The 16,467-nt window shown below is 40.7% G+C and overlaps 2 protein-coding genes across 3 annotated transcripts in view; both read right to left on the reverse strand.

Moving 5' to 3' along the window:
• C12H6orf163 (chromosome 12 C6orf163 homolog) overlaps nucleotides 1-14,895 on the reverse strand; it is a 44,899-nt gene extending 30,004 nt beyond the window's left edge. The window contains exons 1-3 of the mRNA XM_060114552.1: nucleotides 14,854-14,895; nucleotides 13,978-14,047; nucleotides 11,068-11,256 (exon numbers count right to left, since the gene is read on the reverse strand). Of these exons, the coding sequence (XP_059970535.1) occupies nucleotides 11,068-11,256; nucleotides 13,978-14,047; nucleotides 14,854-14,895 (301 nt within the window). The remainder of the gene's footprint in view (nucleotides 1-11,067; nucleotides 11,257-13,977; nucleotides 14,048-14,853) is intronic.
• SMIM8 (small integral membrane protein 8) lies at nucleotides 765-11,132 on the reverse strand. 2 transcript variants are annotated; one of them, XM_060115098.1, is made up of 4 exons: nucleotides 11,068-11,132; nucleotides 5,616-5,744; nucleotides 3,932-4,089; nucleotides 765-1,533 (listed from the first exon to the last, which is right to left on the reverse strand). In XM_060115098.1, exons 3-4 carry the CDS (start codon nucleotides 4,064-4,066, stop codon nucleotides 1,375-1,377), a joined length of 294 nt encoding a protein of 97 aa, XP_059971081.1. In that variant the 5' UTR covers nucleotides 4,067-4,089; nucleotides 5,616-5,744; nucleotides 11,068-11,132; the 3' UTR covers nucleotides 765-1,374. The 2 variants fall into 2 exon arrangements, with proteins under 2 accessions (XP_059971081.1, XP_059971082.1); XM_060115099.1 differs by lacking the exon at nucleotides 5,616-5,744 and having other exon boundaries at nucleotides 11,068-11,128.
• Nucleotides 14,896-16,467: the final 1,572 nt, after the last annotated feature.

Below are 16,467 nucleotides of genomic sequence, written 5' to 3' on the forward strand. Positions count from 1 at the left end.
ACGTAACTAATACCTCCCTCACCAAGTAGCAACTTATTTTGTTGACTACCAGAAGAACTCTAAAGACAATGATGTGACATTAAATGTGTCAGTTGAAAACAGAAGAACTCTAGTTCTTTAATAACCAACAGCAGAATACTTTAAATTAAAAGGCATTTTATACCTCCTAAGTGCATTTTAAACTATTTGAAGTATACTATACAGAGACACCTAGCAAAGAAATATTTAGGGCTCAGTAGTAAAGATTTAATTTAGTTGCATGTAGATAACTAGCTAAGCTCTTTAATATTTACAAATCAGATAGTTACATTTTCATGTATCTTGCAAAACCACAATAAAGCACTGGAAAATAAATATTACATTATGATGATAAACTCTGCCTGTGCAATTATTTTACTTGTTAATAATAAATGAAACAAAATTTCAGAGATGAGATTTATTACTGAGCTCCAATTCCAATGATTTGGAGAATGAGGTAAATATCTAGAAAAGAAACAGGTCTAAACACTCATCAGAAAGGTATATATATATATATGGTAAACCCATGATCTTATGGTTATTTTAAAACTAGACCTTCTTTTCTTACCTATTGAGTAGTTCTAGTTTTTAAATAACTGTAAGAACATTTGGTCTACATTTATAATATCACTGTAACATTAATTTACAAAAACCAAAACAGATAACGTTGTAGTCAAATAAAAACATCATACTCAGTATAACATACTTTCTTTTTAAAAAAAGAAAAACTCCAATTACTTTGGGCTATTCTCTCATTTAATCGTTATTTTAGTAGTTGAATGGGAGTATCTTTTCAATTATAATAAAATTCTGAACCAAAATTAGCTGAAATGGAAAATCAAAATATAAGACCCATCTGTGACTCCGTAAAAACTATTTGTTTTTAACTGCAGGCTTTACGATAATTTACAATTATTTTTTTCTTCACAAATATAGGTTCTATGCCAGGTAGAAAATGAACACTGTCCTTGCAAACAGCAAAACAAACTAAACACCCACAACAGTTGTAAATGCACAATCCCCCTTAAAATGTTAAAAATACCATGTAAATTTAAGAGCCTCAGTACTTTTTATTATATAGAACTTAATTCACAAAAGTGACTTCCATTCTCATCGCACTTTTACAAGAGGATTTAGTCAAGAAAAAATATTGAGCAGCTCTTTCTGTGGAAAAAGAGTGCGATGATGGCTACAGTTTTGAAAGGACAACATTCACGATAGTGGCCTGGCTGCAACCGCCATCCTTCTTCCTCAGTAGCATCTTCTAGAACAAGAAACAGGATACTGTGTGGTGCTAATCTTCACCTGAAGACTTCAGAGTCCCCAGTAAAGCTCCATCTGCAGTAACCAGCACTGTTAATCCCACTTAGATGTTTTCCTCCTCATATAACTGTGTCCCTCACTATCAATAGCTTCATAGAGGTCCTTCTTATTCTCCTGTGTCGCATGTAGATAACCGATATAAGCCACACAAAGTGAAAGGGTTATCAATCCGAAAGCCATTACAGGTTTGTTCTGTCAAAGGAAAAAAATTATAAGACCTCATTAAGACTCATCATTTGAGGAGACTCAAGTATCTCTTGCACTTTCCTCTTGACATGCCAAGGCTTTAGTACCACACCAGCATTCCTATGGTATTAATTTCATTTATAAAAATTTACCCAGTTCTTTATTCAATTAACTCAACTCCTGATAATTTAGAGACTACAGAAGACTCTTGCTTCTTCTCTCCACGGCTGGGACATCTCTAACCTTCACCTTTCGGAAGGTGAGGCTGGAAGAGGTGTGAGGGAAACGAGAGGCATGAAAACTGGTCCAGTGCTCAGAGTTTTCAGTGTTATCTGTGTGATGTGGAAAAGTTGCTTAACTTCTCTGGGACCAAGCTTCCCACTTGCAAACCTTAAATTAGTTAATTTTATTAGGAAGTGAGGAATGAAGTGTACATGCTATTCTTCTCACCTGAGTTCATGGATAACTGTCAGAAACCCTTTCATGTCATACACCAGGTACAGCAAAATATACACGCTCTTCTCTGGGAACTTATTCTATTACCTCAAGAAATTTAGTGATTGGAAGAGAAATGCTATTGTAATAACCTTGATTTGCTGCTGTAAAATCCAAGACCCTAAGAGGCAAAGTGATGCAGCTTTGAAATTTTTTTTTAAAAGCTTTTTAAATTTGTATTTTCTGCTTCTGTCACCATACCTGTTGTATTACTATTATTTCAAATCTTAATCATCAAAGAAATAAAGGTCAAACCTCAGAGCAGTTTAAATTTACAATTCTTTTTAAAATATTTCTTATTTTATTTATTTACTTATTTATTCATTCATTCATTTATGGCTGCATTGGGTCTTCGTTGCTGCGCACAGGCTTTCTCTAGTTGTGGTGAGGGCTACTCTTCGTTGCGATGTGTGGGCTTCTCATTGCGGTGGCTTCTCTTGTTGTGGAGCATGGGCTCCAGGTGCGTGGGCTTCAGTAGTTGTGGCACACGAGCTCAGCAGTTGTGGCTCAAGGGCTCTAGAGCACAGGCTCAGTAGCCCTAAATTTACAATTCTTGAAATGTATTTGGCAATTAAAAGAATACATTAGGGACTTCCCTGGTGGCACAGTGGTTAAGAATCCACCTGCCAATACAGAGGACACGGGTTCGAGCCCTGGTCTGGGAAGATCCCACATGCTGCGGAGCAACTGAGCCCGTGCGCCATTAGTACTAAGCCTGCACTCTAGAGCCTGCGAACCACAACTACTGAGCCTGTGCTCTAGAGCCTGTGAGCCACAATTACTGAGCCTGCATGCCACAACTACTGAAGCCCGTGAATCTAGAGCCTGTGCTCCACAACAAGAGAAGCCACTGCAATGAGAAGCCCAGGCACGGCAACGAAGAGTAGCCCACGAACCGCATTGAAGAGCAGCCCCCGCTCGCTGCAACTAGAGGAAGCCCATGTGCAGCAACGAAGACCCAACGCAGCCAATAAATAAATAAATAAATATATATATATATATATATATATATATATATATATATAAAAGAATACACTAGTGCAACGTTTTTAAAACATTCTACCATGATTTAATGATTTGATTGTTAAATTGACCTATTTAACTTTCAAACAGCTTACACTGGCAACTATGTTATTAAAATTCTAATCACATTCAATACATTTAAGTACATTGTATGATTTCATTTGAGTTTTTAAAAAAGTAAAATTTATCATATCAAATATATTCAATAACTTGCTACAAAAATATGAATGATTAGCTAACTCCCTAACAGTGTACAAATGCGTGTTTTGAAATTTTTCAAGATATGTTTGCAGTATCCCCCTAGGTTAAAATATTAATAAAGCCTGGAATTGTAGACTATAAGAATGATCAGATTTTCAGTCTGTTTTTTGTTTCAATGGAAGATCTTATTTACTTAATAATACGTGATCAAACAATAAAAATTTCCTTAAAATTAACGCAGATATTAGAATAAAATTTTAAACGGGAATTTGAAAAGTCAATCCATTAAAATCCAACCATTTTCCATTAAAATTCCCCAAATGTGCTCAAAATAATTAGTTTTATATGTGTACTAAGTGAAACAGCATTGAAGATCTTCCTTCCACCTGCTTTTTATTCACAGAGAGGTCTTCCATGATAAAATCAAATAATAAAAACTTTCTTTTTCCGACAGCCTAGTTAAGCTGAACATAAAGTCTTATCCTGGGAACTTCCCTGGTGGTCTAGTGGCTGGGACTCCGCACTCCCAGTGCAGGGGGCCTGCTTCGATCCCTGGTCGGGGAGCTGAATCCCACATGCAGCAACTAAAGGTCCCACATGCTGCAACTGGGACCCAGCACAGCCAAATAAATAAATAAATATCTTAAAAAAAAAAAAAAAGTCTTATCCTGGATGTATTTCTTACAGGTTTAATGAAGAGCTCTGGATTCACAGCTCGAAATAAGGTTGTGGAGCGGACCCCTCTGAGCCCTGGGTTTCCCAGGTCTTTTTCCTTGGGTGGCTCCTTTTTAACGGCTGGAGGCTCAGGTGCTGAAGACATCTTGAGGAATGATGATTTAGTACCTAAAAATAAAATAAGAGACTTTTTTTCCCTTCCAGATTATGTTCTTTTGATAATGCTCTTCAAGAAACTGATCCCGTATTCATTCCTTTTTGAATTCCAGTCCACTTTTCCACCAAAAGTGATGGTCCATTATTTTCTTCCTTTGTGTAACACATACTTTGTAAATGGAACTTCAGGTTTTGCTTGGTAAAACGGCTATTTTTTTTTCATCTCTTAGACCAAACTAGTGAGGTATGCAAAAATCGTCTTCCTACGTTTCCAGGAGGCCAGATAATTTGTTTGTTGGTCTGAGTCACACTGTATCTTGTTATATGAAGGGGGCGCTAAGGGTGGAAGTGGCCGGTGGGTTATCCACCCCTTCTTAATTTCCTTGCATTTTCACTCTTCCTCACCTTCCAGCAGCCCTTTCGGGACAGGAGCATTCCGTTGCTCCATTGCTCCCACGCCCTCTGCCTTCCTCCACCGGCCACCCCAGCACCAGCACCAGACAGAAGGGTGGGCAGCTGTCAGTGCTCACTCCCGCTCTGCCCATCAGCCACTCTCTGCAAACAACCACTGTGCTACCTCCGTAATCTGAATACCCTTTTTCTCTTAATTACTCAGGATTTATCCTATTAGATCCGAGTATGTCTTTTGGCTTCTGGTTCTCCCAGCTGGAATGCCATCATTTCGTGAATATTTTTCTCTTCTAGATACTATTAGGCAAAAGCTTCTTCCTACCATTCCTGCCACCGAATGCTTGGGGGCGGGGGCAGAGTTCCAAGGGAGAAGGTAGGGAAAGACACCTTCCAAAGAAAGGCTGAACTTGATAACAACATAATACAATTCTTCAGGGGAAATGCTGAACCCTCTCATATAGTAAATGTTCTGAAATGAGTCAAACACTCACATTTAACTCATTGGGGCTTTGTTTATTCAAGTATTCTTTAAGTCTTCCATTTTATAGTCTTTATAAAAGCAGTATTTTTGCAACTTTATTACTTATGGAGAAAGTTAGGAAGTTTTTCAAAGCATACTGATTATTCAATGAGAAAGCTCAACACATGTGTGATCCAAACACAGGAGTGTGCTATAGGCACAGCAGGTGGCCATTAGCAAGAGGATCTTGAGTTTCACTCCTTCCATCCCCTTGCTAACCCTTCTCAGCCATTCATTAAATAAACCTCCCTTACTTTGGGCATGTATATTGGTTTCATAATCACTGGGGAGCAAATAAACATTTCTGAAGCCCTGGGGGTTAGCTGACTCGCCAATGACAAGTGGTCTCATCTCTTCCGACCACGATGCATTACAGCAGAATAGAGCAATCATCAAACTCTGTTTACCTCTTCTGCGAAGTCTACCTTGGACACAAAGTATATGAGGTAACAACTCGTAAAACACTTATTTCATCAGCATTTAAAACATCATTCAAGCTGTAACAAGCAATTTTTTTTTAATTTCGACTGCATTCAAGTAACTAGTTTTCTCTACTGAACAGTGTTTTTTTCACTACAGACAACTTCTGAATCATTCCATAACACACCTGCAATTTGTTCAGCCAGCACACACTTGCTTGAAACTCATCATGCCCAAGGTTGGCAAAAAAATCCAACGTTTTCTGCAGAACCAGGGGTCCACTCATATGCCCGACTCTTACGTGAATTTCTTGAAACTGTCGAGTCAAGAAAAACGCACAAACTACAAGTTGCAAGTTAAGTTTTATTTGGGGAACTTACTGAGGACTATAGCCCGGAAGACAGCCTCTCAAGCCTCTCAGATATATTAATATTTATACATATACACATGCAAGATTCTTTGGTCTCCTCTTTCCTTGGCCGAACCTACATTTGCTTTGTGACGAATCAAATAAGCAATCAAGGTAGTATTTATTATACTGCAACCTCTAGACATCCACATTCTGTTTATGTTAAACCGTTTATGTTAAACTCTTTGCCAGAAATGACAATTAAAGAACACCTGGGCTAGAAACCACTGCAAATGTTTACTGAAAGGGCCTTTTACAACTTAAAGAACTACCTACTACACTATATGTAAAAAGATTTAATATGCCACAATTTCCATTGTTTGTGATACTTTGGGGAACGTATGAAAATAATATTTTTCATTATATATCATTCTTTTACTAGGCCTGGAATAAGACAGCTCAGTTCTACTGCTGCTTCTCCTTTAATGAGCCACAGTCACTGAAGATGTTACAATAGTTCTCCCCAAACTCCATGAACTTGTTTATGCCGCTGATCAAACTAATAAAGAATTTTAACAACCTTCTGTACTTTAAGTAAAAAGAAAGAGATTACTGAGGCCAAAAAGGGCCTTAGTAGGTAAGAATTTGTGATATATAAGAACAGAACAAAGCAGAACATTTTTTTCACGTAAGAGAAGGTTCTTCTGCATCTCCTCACATGCCCGGCACACAGAGCTGTAGGAGTATGACTGGGGCAGAAATTCAAGATGTGGTGGTTGAATAAATAAAGTATGTAAGATGCAAAACTTTAGCTGTTTCTTCACAGATGTGCTAATTGTCAGTGCTTTTTGGGAAAACAAGTCTCTATTTCAAAAGCAAACTTTTAATCTAGTAGTAAAAGCTACTTTCAAGTGCAGAGCTAATATAATTCCATTTTAAAAAGCTGCAGCACCGTAAGTTCAAAGCACAGCAACAACTTATTCCAACATTACCACTCGAATCAGCAGTACCTAAGACAACAGTTAACATCTAGCACACGTCCATCAGAACTTCCTAAGTCTCCCCATCACTTTCTCCCACTTCTTCCCTTACTCTTTTTTTCCCACTGCAGGTAACTAGCACTTTCTTGTTTGTATATGATATTGACCAATCTCTAGATACACTTGCTTTCAAGGTATGTTTATTTGTAAGCTAGGACCCTCATTTATTGCATTACAAGGGGAATCTCCAGACTTCCCTGGTGGTTCAGCTGTTAAGAGTCCACGCTTCCAATGCAAGGGGCCTGGGTTCGATCCCTGGTCAGGGAACTAGATTCCGCATGCCACAACTAAGACCCAGTGCAGCCAAATAAATAAACATTACACACACACACACACACACACACACACACACACACACGCGCGCGAGGATGATGGGAACCTGGCACTGAACTGCTTCTGGCTAAGTAATTTGGTGATTAGTTTCTGTGTGGGTCCACCTGTAAAAAACTCAATAAATCAGGAAACCCAGGGCCACCACCTGGCTTTGCAATCCATCCAGGTGCCCCCGTTCTTATTTCTTCTTCATTTTTCCATCACCCATTTGTTGTTCCCTTATCAACTCAGGAAAAGAAACTGTTGTATATAATTTTTTTTAAATAGAAGAGAGGAGAATTTTTCATACCTGTCTGTAAAAAAAAGATCTAAACTAAACTGTATTTACTTCGTATGTCCCTCCTGGAGAAAAGACAGTCTCTTCAATAAGTAGTGCTGGGAAAACTGGACAGCTACATGGAAAAGAATGAAATCAGAACATTCTCTAACAACATACACAAAAATAAACTCAAAAGGGATTAAAGACCTAAATGTAAGTCTGGATACTATAAAACTCTTAGAGGAAAACACAGGCAAAACACTCTTTGACATAAATCACAGCAATATCTTTTTGAATCCAAAAGGGTCAACCTCCTAGAGTAATGAAAATAAAAATAAAAATAAACAAATGGGACCTAATTAAACTTAGCTTTTGCACAGCAAAGGAAACCATAAACAAAATGAAAAGACAACCTACAGAATGGGAGAAAATATTTGCAAATGATGCAATGGACAAGAGATTAATCTCCAAAATATACAAACAGCTCATGCAGCTCAATATCAAAAAAACAAACAAACCACTCAAAAAATGGGTGGAAGACCTAAATAGACATTTCTCCAAAAAAGACATACACATGGCCCATAGGCACATGAAAAGATGTTCAACATAGCTAATCATCAGAGAAATGCAAATCAAAGCTACAATGAGGTATCTGCCCATCATCAAAAAGTCTACAAACAATAAATACTTGAGAGGGTGTGGAGAAAAGGGAACCTTCCTACACTGCTGGTGGGAATGTAAATTGGTACAGCCACTATGGAGAACGGTATGGAGTTTCCTTAAAAAACTAAAAATAGGGGCTTCCCTGGAGGCACAGTGGTTGAGACTCTGCCTGCCGATGCAGGGGACACCAGTTCATGCCCCGGTCCGGGAAGATCCCACATGCCGCAGAGCAGCTGGGCCCGTGAGCCATGGCCGTTGAGCTGCGCGTCCAGAGCCTGTGCTCCTCCACAATGGGAGGGCCACAACAGTGAGAGGCCCGCATACAGAAAAAAAAAAAAAAAAAAACTAGAAATAGAGCTACCATATGATCCAGCAATCCCACTCCTGGGCATATATCTGGAGAAAACAATAATTTGAAAAGATACATGCACCCCAGTGTTCACTGCAGCACTATTTACAATAGCCAAGACATGGAAGCAACCAAAATGTCCATCAACAGGTGAATGGATAAAGATGATGTGGTATATATACACAATGGAATATTACTCAGCCATAAAAAAGAATGAAATAATGCCAATTGCAGTAACATGGATGCACCTAGAGCTTATCATACTAAGCAAAGTAAGTCAGAAAGAGAAAGACAAATACCAGATGATATCACTTATAAGTGGAATCTAAAAAAATGATACAAAATCAACTTACTTACAAAACAGAAACAGACTCACAGACATATAAAACGAACTTAGGGTTACCAAAGGGGAAAGGTGGGAGTGTGGATAAATTAGGAGTTTGGGATTAAGATACACACAATACTATATATAAAATAGATAATCAACCAGGATCTACTATATAGCACAGGGAACTCTACTCAATGTTCTGTAATAACTTATAAGGGAAAAGAATCTGAAAAAGAATGGATATATGTATTTGTGTAACCAAATGACTTTGCTGTACGCCTGAAACTAACACAACATTGTAAATCAACTATACTCCAATATAAAATAAAAATTAAAAAAAAAAAAAGATCTAAACTAAGCTGCGTTTACTTCCTATGTCCCTCCTGGTAAAAAGGTCTTTACCTTTCTCTTCTGCCCACCCTCTGTTGAAGGCAATATGAGATAGGAAAAGGAAGCAGCAGAGGTCAAGGACTGACTCTTTGCACCAATGCCACAAGGGTCATTCACACCCTCAAGTGTGAGTGAGAATGGTGCTCCCCTGGAATGAATAATGCACACTGTGCGAGGATATACAAAGACGTTCCTAAGCCAAGTCAGGATCAGTCATTTCTGAATGATTTTCTCTCCTTTAGCAAAATTCTTACTCTGCAGGATGATCCAGAATATATTTGGCAACTGACATTAAACAATTCAGTGAAATCAAATTGGCATGACATGAAAATTAGACCAAGATATAAAGAATCTGAGTTACTTTGGGGGAAAACCTTTATCTTCAGATATTCATTTTTGAAATAAGCATCTCAGTAGAAGATAAATTTAGAAAATTATCAGAATCATAGAACATTAGTGAAAGGCATGTCAGCAATAATCAAAGCCTTGTTTTTAAGACTTACGGAATTATAAAATGGACAAAATACTTTAATGAGATATAAATGTACTTGTTATTTTAGTTCCACGTACCACACTATTTTAATATTTAAGAAAATCACTTGCAGTCTGGGGCAGGGCACCTTAAAAATAATTTGAGGGGCTTCCCTGGTGGCGCAGTGGTTCAGAGTCCGCCTGCCGATGCAGGGGACACGGGTTCGTGCCCCGGTCCGGGAAGATCCCACATACCGCGGAGCAGCTAGGGCCGGTAAGCGGCTAGGCCCGGGGAGCGGCTAGGCCCAGCGAGCAGCCCGCGTACCGAAAATAAAACACAAAAGAATAAGCAAGTTTGGGACAGAATCAGAGGACTTCTGTCTTGAGGGAGTGTAGAATAGCCTCAAATTCCAACTTTGCTACGGATCAGGTGTATGTTTTTGAGTGACAACCTCTCTAAGCCTCAGTCTGCACCTTTATAAAAGGGATAATATTATCTAATGCATAGAATTACTATCTGGACTAAATGAGGTAACTTTTTTAAAGGACAAAACAGATGTTCAACAACTGGTAGCTACCGTCACCTTCACCATCGAATCCAATCCCCTTTTTTTAAACAAAGAAATCTAAACCCACAGAGACTGCCTTTGCCCAAGGGACAGGGAGATAATCCAGGTCTCTCAATTTCCAGCCCACCCCTAGTCCACCACTTCACCCCACCTTACTCCTAAATTGATAAGACTCTGCATTTAGAAGTTATTTATTACAAGATTTAAGAAACATAAAATTATAATCACTTAAATTTTAAAGATGAATTCTGTATTTGCTGTTTTAAGGTAAAAAAAGCTATTAAAAAATCTCTTTCCATCTCTTGAAATTTACTGTACCTAGAAAAAGGAGAAAGATTTTGACAACGGTTGTTGCCTACAATCTGAGAGGTGTAAAGTACTACCAGGGTCCGCTGCCCTCCCCATAGTGTGGTACCCGCACTACATCTGGCCCTACTCAAAGACTGACACCTTTGAAGCCTCCAGAAAAAAACAAAACAACTGCATTCAGTTAAGTTCCAGACATTGTCTTGCAGGGGGAACACACGACTTAACACAGTTAAAAAGGAAAGAGGCACCTCATGTGAAAACAGTTACAAAACCACTTTCCCCTAATTGGGAAGTTTGGTGAGCTGGGATACCAAGAAACTGTCCAGGAAATGGGACGGACACGCGCCCGGTGGGGTCAGAGATCTACAAGACCCGGCTCAGGGCACCCACCGAGTGGCGAGGATTCGGGGGGCTTGAGAGAACGCCGCCGAGTCCACGCACCTGGGAGCGAGGCCCGCATGGCGGCCGGGCCCTCTAAGGCCAGGGTCTAGTGCGCTGTAGGGCGGCCGCCCTGTCCCAACCCGCCGGCCCTCCGCCGCGCCACCCCGGCCGCGCCACCCCGGCCGCGCCACTGCTTACCTGCTGCTGAGTCACCTCCTCTCCGCGCCCGCCGCGCTCCGCCTCTCCTCCTGCGCCTCGTCTCCTCCTGCAGGAGAGAGCGGCCCAGCGCGCTCGGCAATCTCGGCGCCGCAGCGACCCCTACAGCCCGGAGGCTGCGGCGCAGGGGCGCGGGAGCGGAGGGGTACCAGTCTAGCGCCTCTCCTCCACCTCCCAAGCCCGTCCGCGGGATGGAGTTTGCAAAGGGCGTTTTTGGTTTTTTCCTTTTTTACCTTAAGTTTTCAGCCTACTGGGTTCAAATAACTTTCCAGTTTCGCGTGTGTATTTTGTATAAATGAAAGGAGACATCACCTAGAATTACATAAATTTATTAACGGAAGGGGAAAGCTTTCTGATTTGGGAAAGAAGGCTCGGATCTGGTCTCCTCCTAGCCCCATTTCAGGGGCACAGTCATTTAAATGTACGGTTAATCCTCTGACATTCTGTTAGTGCCTTGAGATTCTAAGATGCAAGATACGTGTGGCTATGGTTGTGATAAGAATAGATATGGATGCCGGTTTGCACATACTTTGCTGATGTTGAACTTTGTTGGGATAAATGCTGTGTTAAAACAAACAAACTAGAATATCAGGTGCCCAGATTTTGGCATGGATTTATGTAAAGTTTTGGCAAATGGATTTTGAATTTAATTAAAACGTTCTCTCAAGCCAAATTGACTTTCATTTGAGGTTTAATTTTTTAAAGTTCACTGACATCTGGTATTAGTAGGCAATCTTCTTAAAAATAAGTTAAATTTTAATTAAAAAGCTGTTTGTAACATGAAAAGGTGCTCAACATCACTCATCAGTAGGGAAATGCAAAACCACAGTGAGAGATCGCCTCACACCTGTTAGAAGGCCTATCGTCAAAAAGACAAGAGGGACTTCCCCACTGGCACAGTGCTTAAGAATCCACCTGCCAACTCAGGGGACACGGGTTTGAGCCCTGGTCCGGGAAGATCCCACATGCCGCGAAGCAACTAAGCCCATGTGCCACAACTACTGAGCTTGTGCTCTAGAGCCCGCCAGCCACAGCCCACATGCTTAGAGCCCGTGCTCCGCAACAAGAGAAGCCACCGCAATGAGAAGCCCACGCAACGCATTAAAGATAGCCCCTGCTCACCGCAACTAGAGAAAGCCCGTGCTCAGCAACAAAGACCAACGCAGCCAAACATAAAAAAAATTAATTAATTAATTAATTTTAAAAAATAATAAGATAGCACCATCAATATTTAATAATATTTAACAGGACATCTGGTATTTGCTAGGATTAGGAGCTTTTCTATTTCATGGGATTGGCTGCATAAAACAAAGTTTCATCTGTGTGAAAATGCATTCAGATTTATGAAAGACAACTATTTTAATCACAACTTCCCAAAGTCTGCTCTAGGGACAATACTGGTGGTCTGTGAGCCTTCTCAAGGGAAGAGTAGTTTTTTTTTTCACACAAGAATTAATAGAATTAATCTTTGCACGGGCTCTAGGCATGCGGGCTTCAGTAGTCGAGGAACACGAGTTTAGTTGCTCTGCAGCATGTGGGATCTTCTCAGACCAGGGCTCGACCTGTGTCCCCTGCATTGGCAGGCAAATTCTTCACCACGTTGTTGCAGTAATTTTTACAAAATCAATGCTGGATTCTTTTCCCTACCATCATGCCAAGTCAAAGTAGGTGACGTAATTAATGTGGGGTCAGCATACAACTGTTATTTCAGCTGCAAATAACTGAAAGTAACTTGAGTGCAAAAGGATCTGTATTACCTCATGTAATTAAGTACAGGGAGGGGACTGGTTTGGGGAACAGTGAGATGTGGGACATCCCTTGTCTCATTTCTCTATGCGCTTCTCAAGTACACTCACTGCATGTCTTGGGTACATCCCTGCTGGCAGTTCCAGCCTCCTACCACGTTAAGGTACATCCAAGTGGAAAGGGAGCTTTCCTAATCATCCATATATCACATCTCATAAAAGAATTGTGATTGGCTTTCATGACCTCTGGGTCATGTACCCTTTTTCAGGACAAATTGTTGTGGACAGGAGGAAGGGATAGCACGGCTGGTCCAGCCTGGGTCAAGGTCATGTTATCCCAGTTGTGGAGGAGACATACTCTGGGGGTTGCGATGGGATAGAGGTGCTAGGAAGGCAAAACAAGCAGACGTCCACCCCACAGGCAGACCTGCTTCCTGAGAAGTTACACAGAAGCCCTGAGAAGCAGCAGCCGGCAGGGACCACGGAATAGAGCTTTTCCACCGAGGGGTGCCGCTGCCCCACGCTCACATGGTGGTGAAGGGATGCCTTCTACTCACGGTGGGTGACTAAATGAGGTGTCCAGAGTGGAGGAAATGGGTGGGCCTGCTGCTGAATGCACAGGAGAGACCCCTGAGGGACTTGAAAAAATAGTGTCGTTACCTGCCATCATATAATTTATTTATTTACTGTCTTTCTTCTCCTTTAGCATGTAAGTTCCATGAAGGCATGACTATGCCATGAAAGCTCCATGGAGCTTCATGTAAGCTGCATGAAGGCTCTATGTTTTGCTCGTAGCTATATTTCCAGACACATGAAGAGCTCCAGAAATATTCCTAGAAGGGATGTTGAGTGGACAAGTGATATGCTAAGGAGGTACCATGATAAAGAGCAGTCAACCAATGCATGGGCCTCTGAACCATGACAGACACTTTCCCAGAATGGGGTGAAAGTGAGATATTGTGAAAGGGGTCCTAGTGCAGGAGGGTAGAGCTGCCATGATGGGCCTGCAGGCCCTGCTTGTGAAAGGAAAATCAAAATGGAGTTGATGTTGCTAAGAGAGCTCTCTCACATGGAACCTGGAGGCCATCGAGAAAGTGTGACTTACGCATGTCTCGGCTTGGATGGAACCTGACCTTTGATCACTTACCATCTAAAGCAGGCATCCAGAACATCTGCCCAGTGCTCCAGAAACTCAAGATATTTCTTGGACGCTTACCCTAAAATAACGAGTGACAGCCTATCCCTTAAGGACAAATATTGCCTTTCCTGCATGAGAGTCAGTCATAATTCTTGAACAATCCTGTGGCTTTTGCTTTTATAAGCCCCTGACTCTTTCTCTTCCCCAGAACAGGCTTTTAGTTTTACCTGATTCTGTGTCTCCCAAATTGCAATTTTTTAAGACCCCCCCAAAAAGTTCTTTGTTCTTTGCAGCCTCGATACCGATTATTGTTGGACATCAATTCTGTAACTGCCTCTGACGGCACCCAGGGCTGCAGAAACAACTTCTCTCAGCTGAGGCACAGATCTTTTATTCCTTTATCAACTTGTTCCTCTCATTGGATAAAAACACACAAAAAAACCCAAGCCCACCCTTTTCCTTACTCTTCCACATTTGCCCAAACCCAATTTCCAGAGAGGAAGGGAGTCCTCTGAGGTAGAGGGGGCCCAAGCAAGGCTTTGTGGCCAGCCCTTTGTCAATAGCCACGCCCTTGGGTGTGGAGGGCATAGGCCCTGAGGTTTGCCTGTAGGCGAATAAGTCAGTGAAATGTCAGTATCAATGTTCAAGTGACCTTATTTTTACCCAGATGCTAGAGAAAGTTGGGGAATTTGGGTGGTATGATTGAATAGAAACTGCTGTTCACTGTACTTACCTTTGAAGTACAACAATTTTAATGTAGATGTAAAATGCAGTGTATTACAAAATTTACAAACGTTTAGAGAGAAGTCCCAGAGACTAACAGATGAACTCACAAGATGGCTTAGTGTTTCTGAAGCCTTGCCAGTTGGTCTGACATTCACATACCCTCAGCATTATCCTACATCGAGGGTTGGCAAACTTGAGCATGCGTCAGACTCACCTTTGTTAAAACACCAGTTACAGGACCCCAACTCCAGCGTATTTCAGAAAGGAGGTCTGGGGTGGGGCCTGAGAAATTCTATTGCAAGTTCCCAGGTGCTGCCACTGCTGCTCCTTGGACCTCACCTTGAGAACCACTGACATTCATGATGGGTCACTTTCCTTCTTCATTTGCCAGATAAGACGTAACTGCTTCTTATTATATGGTTTCTACCCTGGGGAGAGACATGTGTCACATTTTAACTCATCTTAAGAAATTCCTCTGAAGATTTAAATGTCTGACCCAATGAAGCCTCCAGCAAATCAGACAAAACAATCATTTCAGACGGTGGAGACTTAAATACACTTAGTGTTGATCATAGGTCTGCATGGATTGAGATCAGTGCAAATCTAATCAAGTGAGTGGGACAATTTTATTTGGAGGCAATGACATTTATCCTGAGAAGGTGCTTCCTAAGTTTCAAAAAATGCAAAGATTTGGACCTACTGCATAGTACCGGGAACTATACTCAATATTTTGTAATAACCTATAAGGGCAATGAATCTGGAAAAAAAATATATATGTATGCATAGCTGAATCACTTTGCTGTACACCTGAAACTAACACAACATTGTAAATCAACTATAATCCAATATAAATAAATAAATAAATAGAGATTTTTAGAAAGATTAGAAACTCTAATTATTTTTAATGCCTTCCTTTGAGGGCATAAAACAAATAACTGAGTTACTTAGATGCATAAAATGTAATAAAGTCCTTTATTGTAATGGTCCTAAAAGAATGTTGTGTCATGGCTTAAAAAAAATGAAAAGTCTCTTTAAGTTCAAATAAGAAAGATTCCCTTGTCTTCTATTTTCTTTCATTTCTTTCTTTTTTCTTCTCCTTTCTTTAGTTTGAAAAAACTTGGAGCTTTTCCTCAGGTCATGTGGAAATTGTTCTACAGCAGATGACATGCAGGGCAGATTATTTGTGGATTACAGTAAGTATTTTTATTCTCAGGAAAGCTGTGAATGTGCTAAATTAAGGTTACCTGGTGACAAGCTAAGTGCTTTTCCGGATTAATGAGAACAGTTGTAAAAATCTACAGTGAAAAGGCAAATCTCCAGAAGAGGACAGCCTCCGTGTGAACAGGCGTCAGGGTTTTCTAATCTGAGCCAGAGGCTCGCTCTATTTCTCTTTTAGACCAGTCAGCCTCCACCTCTCACTCCAAGCAACCAAGAGTGTCTGTCTCTCTTCCAGCCATGCAGATGTAAAATGCAGCCTTATTATAAAACTTACAAACATTTAGGGAGAGACCCCAGAGTCTAACAGAACATCATGAACAGCATATTGTACAGTTTGTTTGTTTGCAGAAAGGGTGTAGAGCTTTGATCAATACAGTTGGATGGGCGGACAGGGAAAGCAGGCTCTGCCATTAGGCCCTGGAGGCCTGATGGAGTAAAGCATAGTGACACAGGCACAGAATAATGGAAAGCAGGTGAATCAAGGCAAACAGGGTAACAGGTTTGTGTAATTATGAGGAATTATTTTCTTTTGTTCAGATTTTCTTTAATATTGTT

The sequence above is a fragment of the Mesoplodon densirostris genome, chromosome 12 (genome assembly GCF_025265405.1).
Source record: "Mesoplodon densirostris isolate mMesDen1 chromosome 12, mMesDen1 primary haplotype, whole genome shotgun sequence".
NCBI classification, from domain to species: Eukaryota; Metazoa; Chordata; class Mammalia; order Artiodactyla; family Ziphiidae; genus Mesoplodon; species Mesoplodon densirostris.